Source organism: Anarrhichthys ocellatus, unplaced genomic scaffold (genome assembly GCF_004355925.1).
Source record: "Anarrhichthys ocellatus isolate YVR2014 unplaced genomic scaffold, GSC_Weel_1.0 scaffold2691, whole genome shotgun sequence".
In the NCBI taxonomy this organism is placed as follows: domain Eukaryota; kingdom Metazoa; phylum Chordata; class Actinopteri; order Perciformes; family Anarhichadidae; genus Anarrhichthys; species Anarrhichthys ocellatus.
The window spans coordinates 1-6,020 of NW_022282665.1; the positions used below are offsets into that span (position 1 = coordinate 1).

The 6,020-nt window shown below is 43.1% G+C and overlaps 1 protein-coding gene across 1 annotated transcript; it reads left to right on the top strand.

The window, feature by feature from the left end:
* Positions 1–8: 8 nt before the first annotated feature.
* Positions 9–5,606, top strand: LOC116378500 (zinc finger protein 37-like). Its single transcript, XM_031840390.1, has one exon. It carries the CDS (start codon positions 385–387, stop codon positions 3,094–3,096), a length of 2,712 nt encoding a protein of 903 aa, XP_031696250.1. The 5' UTR covers positions 9–384; the 3' UTR covers positions 3,097–5,606.
* The last annotated feature ends 414 nt before the right edge of the window (positions 5,607–6,020 follow it).

The following is a 6,020-nucleotide window of genomic DNA, read 5'->3' on the forward strand; positions in this document are numbered from 1 at the left end:
TAGATCTAGATCTAGATCTATCTATAGATCTAGATCTATATATATCTAGATCTATATACACACAAAAATTGGCCGCGCAGGCCAGATCCACCGCTTCTGTCCCTTTCACAATAAAAGCCCACATAATATTTGAGGGAGAGCATCTTGCAATTTTGTGCTGTTTGTTACAGTGTGTAAAGACCTTTAATCATAACTTTTAAATATAGGCTTATATGTTTTCAACATTTCACCATTTCTTTGTCCTTCCTTTCAGAGCTTCTACAGATTTGTGTCCATAAGGAGGAAGAGGAGGTTCTGCTTATTCAGCAGCAGCCCTTGCAACAGGATGCGAGTACAAGTTTGGTTCCATCAGATCCTCCACCGATTAAAGAGGAACATGAGGAAATGTGCATTAGTCAGGAACGACAGAAGCTTGCACAGCAACGGCAGACTGAAGCCTCTAAATTGACTTCAACTTGTGAGGGAGGTGTCCAATCTCAGCCTTTGGACCCTGACCAAACTGAAAGCGCAGCAAATAACGATCACCAATCCAGCACCTCAAACAGAGACATATTATCTGAATCTGACAAGCAGAGTTCTGCAGCATCAGCACCAAGCACTGACCACCAGCTCCTCTCTCCCAGCTCTCGTGTGAGAGTTGAGAGCCAAGATCCAATAACTAGTAGCCACGACAATGCAACGCCAACTAGACATATTGAGTCAACGCCAAATAATAAAAGTAACGACGAGAACACAACATCAGCTTCAAGTACCGAGGAAACTTCTGATAAGAAAAGCACCGACGAGAACACAACACCGGCTACAAGCACCGAGGAAACATCAAATAAGAAAAGCACCGACGAGAACACAACACCGGCTACAAGCACCGAGGAAACATCAAATAAGATATGTGGTAATGAGAACATGGCATCAACTAGAAGTACCGAGCTAACACCAAATAACAAACATAACAATGACAACCCAGCATCAAGTGGAAATAGTGAGCAAACACTGACTAAGAAACATGATGAGAACACAACGTCAATCAGAAGTTTTGAAACAACACCACACAAGACTGGTGATGGTAATGCAAAATCAAATGGGGATGGGCCCACTGAGCAGACATCAAATATGAAAATTGATAATGTAAAAACATTAGTAACTAGTACTGAGCCAACACCACATAGGCAAGATAATTATGAGAGCTCAACCTCAAATGGGACCGCAACAGGAAATGGTAAACTAACACCAAATAAGAAAAGGGAAGATGGAATGCCAACCTCAACTGGACGTTTTGAGCCAACACCTAATAAGAAATCTAACAATGAAAAGATATCAACTACTAAAACAACACCACATAAAAAATGCAATGACAAAGACGTAACATCGAATACAGATGCTGAGACAACACCAAATAAGAATCGTAGCAACAGGAAAAAAACATCAACCAGAAGTACTGAGCTAATGCCTGGTAAGAAACATAATGGTGAGAAGACAACATCAACTAAAAGTACAGAACCGACACCAAAAAGGAAATGTAACGTTAAGACATCAGCTAGAGGCACCAAGCAGACACCAAACGAAAAATGTAATGATGATGACCCAATATCAAAAGGAAATAGTGAGCCAACACCAAATACGAAAAGCCAAGATGTGAGACCAAACTCGACTGGAAGTGTTGAGCCAACACAAAGTAAGAAACGTAGCGATGGGAATAAAACGTCAACCAGAAGAACCGAGCTAACACCTACTAAGAAAGGCAACAATAAGACAACATCAACCAGTGGCACCAAGCCGACACCAAAGGAGAAATGCAATGATGTTGCACCAATATCAAGTGGAAATAGTGAGCCAACACCAAGTCAGAAATGTAACAATGAGAAGACAACATCAGCTGAAAGAACTGATCCAACAGCAAATGGTAAACCCAATGATGGGACAATAACACCAACTGCAAGTACTGAACAAGCACCAAACGAGAAACCCAATGGTGGGAATACAACTTCTACTGGAAGTATTGAGCCAACAGCAAATATGAATTGTAACAGTGAGAACACAAGTATTAAACCGACAACAAAAAAGAAACCCAACGATGGGAAAGTAACGTCAACTACAAGTACAAAGGAAACACCAAATAAGAAACCCAAGGATGGGAAAGTAGCATCAAGTACAAAGGCAACACCAAATAAGAGGCAAAACGATGCGAGCATAACATCAAATGGAAGTACTGACCCAACCCCAAATAAGAGACGCAGGTACGAGAGGACAACATCAACCATTGCAGCTACAACATCAACCAGAAGTACAAGACAAACACAAAGTGAGAAACATAAAAGTAAGAGCACAACATCAAACGTCAGTACTGACCCAACACCAAATCAGAAAGACGGGAGAACATCAGGCGGTAGCATCAAGGATGATGACAACCCTTACAAGTGTGACAGGTGCGGCAAGGTGATGACGAATTTCAAAAACTACAAATTTCACATGAAATCCCACACTGTGGAAAAGGCTTTCAAATGCGACACTTGTGGGAAAATGTTCAGGGAGAGTTGGGACTTGAATAAACACTTAGTGGTTCACTCCGCCGAGAAGCCTTTCAAATGCAATGTGTGTGGGAAAGAGTTCAACCGGCAGTTCAACCACGACCTGCACCTTCGGGTGCACACGGGGGAAAAGCCGTTCAAGTGCGACATCTGCGATAAAAGCTTCACCTCGAGTGCAAACATGAAGAAGCACACGAGAATTCACACGGGGGAGAAGCCCTACACCTGCGGCGACTGCGGAAAGGAGTTTGCGGATTCCTCGGCCTTCAAAAATCACCGGCGAGTGCATTTGGGGGAGAAGCCCTTCAAGTGCACCTCTTGCAAGAAAAGATTTGCCGCCCTGACCACCTTGAGAAGGCACAGTAGGACGCACACGGGGGAAAAGCCGTACGTTTGCGACGTGTGTGACAAGGTGTTCGGTCACAGATCCAACTTGAAAGGCCACATGAGGATGCACACTGGGGAGAAGCCCTACAAATGCAGTACTTGTGGGGAACAGTTCTCCACCTGGTCAAAACTCAACAAGCACAAGAGTGTGCACACAAGTGACGAGGAAAGTTCCTCTGCTTAAAAACCCAGCAGGATTGGATACGCCGTACTTCTGATGAAAGTAAATGAATTACTACTGGCCCTTTGAGTAAATTCCTTTTACCGAATTAGCATTGCACTCGTCGGACTCACGGTTGACAGTTAAAAAACAAATCGATGCAGCAGAACCAGAGATTTAATCTTTTTTTATTCCATGTATTCTTCCTTGTCAAATTCTGAGCCTACATTACCCACCATTCAACACCGCCAAATGTTTTTGGTGTGCTAGTAGCAGCTAATAACGTAGCCTCAATCTGTTAGCCTCAGACAGAGATGAGGAACAGGCTACAGATGTTATTCATATGCTGTCTAGATCAGTAGAGTTCCCCTTTGAATTGTCTTTGTTTGTTCCTTCGTGCAACTGACAGTTGAGGTTGGAGACGGTATGTTTTTGGGTTCGTCCGTCTGTCCGGTCCATTTCACATGAATATGTAATTGGATAAAATTATGTGTTGACATTTTTTCGACAGACATGGATGTAAACTGCAACTAGACTGGTTGGCGGAGGCATACAACCACGAGGAGCTAATTCTAGTTATAAATGTTATGGTCTTCAATGTAAATAAAATCATCTTTTTCCTTTTTGAGTTTGGGGCTCAGTGGGTGGAGTGGGTCATCTTTTAACCACAAGGTTGGCGGTTGGATCCTTGGCTCCTCATGTCTCCATGTTGGAAGCGTCCTTGAGCGACACTCTGAACCCAAAGCTGCTCCCTGGGCGCTTCACAGCAGCGCGCTGCTCCCAAATACTTAAAAAATAAAGTTTTTTTTAAATGAACTCAAAATGAATACTGTATGTCACCATGGTAACTTTAGAAGGCTTCAGTTGAATTGAAATTTGTCTGGTATTGATAGTAGTCACTGTTTTACAGAGAAGTCGTGAATCATCTGTAAATATTTTTGAACACGGGTTTGGGTTTTAGTGACATCAGAAAAGAAACATTGCGTCTTTGTCTAAATGCCTTAATGCCTTGACTCGTATGTAATGTGTTTTTAAAAGTAAAGTATTTCTCATCTACATTACTGCACAATGGATCTGTAAAACCCACTAAGTTAATGTATTTTTGGTGTTTTTTAAATGTTCAAATTTTAATAAAAGTAATTAACTTTATTCTTCCTTAAATGGTTGTACTGTTGATATTTGAAAAATGTTGTTCCGGACAGACTGTCACGGTTGGGTTTTGCTATGTGTGAGTGTGGTGTTTGTGTGTGTGTGTCTCTCTCCTGATCATGCTCATTCTCTTCACCTGTGCCAAATCACCTGCCCCTGGTTTTTTCCTCTGCAAACCCCACTCATTTCCACTCACCTGCCAGCAATCCGCTCATCACCCCTCACAGACTTATACTCCCCTGCTTGCCCTGTTCCAGTTGCCGGATTATCATTTGTTCCTTTTCCCTTCCCGTGGACTCTTCGCTCTCCTGTGGTTATTCCCTCGTGTTGACCCTCTGCGCCCCACGGTTTGTGTCTGTGCTTTTGGTGACCAAGCCCTTTTGTGACTTTGCCTTTTATTTTCAGTTTGGATTTTTCTCACTCCCTATTGGAGTTGTTTTTGGATTCTATTTTTGTTTGCTTGATGCCCAGTAAAGAGCCTTGCAATTCACCTCACCTTGTGTCCTGTGTCTAAGTCTGCGCCTGAGTCTCTGATCCACTCCTAATTCCACACGGTAAACCGTGAACTGTCACACAGACATTCAGAACGGGGTCCTGTAGAGCGCTGCAGGAATGAGTCCTAAAACCAGGAAATGAGTCTGCACGGTTGCACAGTTTCTCTTGTCTCGTCAATGGGTTGTTGGTTAGATGCCTGAAATAAGATCTGTGGCTAAAACAAGCTTAGAATCCGTCGGTAAAAAGGAACTCGTGAATTTTGAAGCTTACATGGAAAAATGGAAAAAATCCCCATTGGGTTCTTTGTTGAGGAAACCAGTGAGATACCTACAAAAATACATCATCCCTGCAGCCCTATACCCACACTATGCACTTTCTTTAAGTCTCCCTGTTAATTGGTTTGGGATGGCACCTTATGTGGCGGACCATACACGCAGGACGTGTGGACATAAGCATACGTATTGATCTTATGCATCTCCCTGCAGAATCACCTGATGATCACATGTGTCACTTCCTCCTCCGAACACTAGATGGTAGGCATGACTCACTCAGAAGTGAAAAGACTACCGTATTTTCCGCACTATAAGGCGCACTGGATTATAAGGCGCACCTTCAATGAATGGCCTATTTTAGAACTGTTTTTATATATAGGGCGCACCGGATTATAAGGCGCATAGAATAGAAGCTACTACTGTTCAACAACCCACTGTTCGAGTTTGTCTAACTGTGGCCATCTCGCTTTGTTCCCTCGGAAACTCTTTTTAGTCTTCTTTACTTGGCACAGGTCATCTTCTTGCTTCCTCCACTTCCGTACCATTGATTCATTAATGTTGAATTCTCTCGCTGCTGCTCTATTCCCATGTTCGGCTGCGTAGCTGACAGCCTTGAGTTTGAACTCAGCGTCGTAAGCGTGTCTCTTGAAAGGTGCCATTTTGGGGTCTTTATACACACAAGTGGTGTTGGACTAGGAGTAAGCACAGTACCGGTGTTTACCGCTATTACTTCGGCGTACCGCTATTACTTCGGCGACGCCCCTGACTACGGTAGCCGTAATGCTGCAAGCGGTGCGGCTTTGCAGTTTACCAGTCGTACTGAAACATTTTGACAGAGCGCCGTGTACAACCAGTATAGATCAACCAATTAACCAATTGATCCATATATAAGGCGCTCCGGATTACAAGGCGCACTGTCATTTTTTGAGAAAATTAAAGGCTTTTAAGTGCGCCTTATAGTGCAGAAAATACGGTACATGTCTGTCCAAAATGTCCTCGGCTTCACATTCAGATGTTCCATTCAGAAATAAT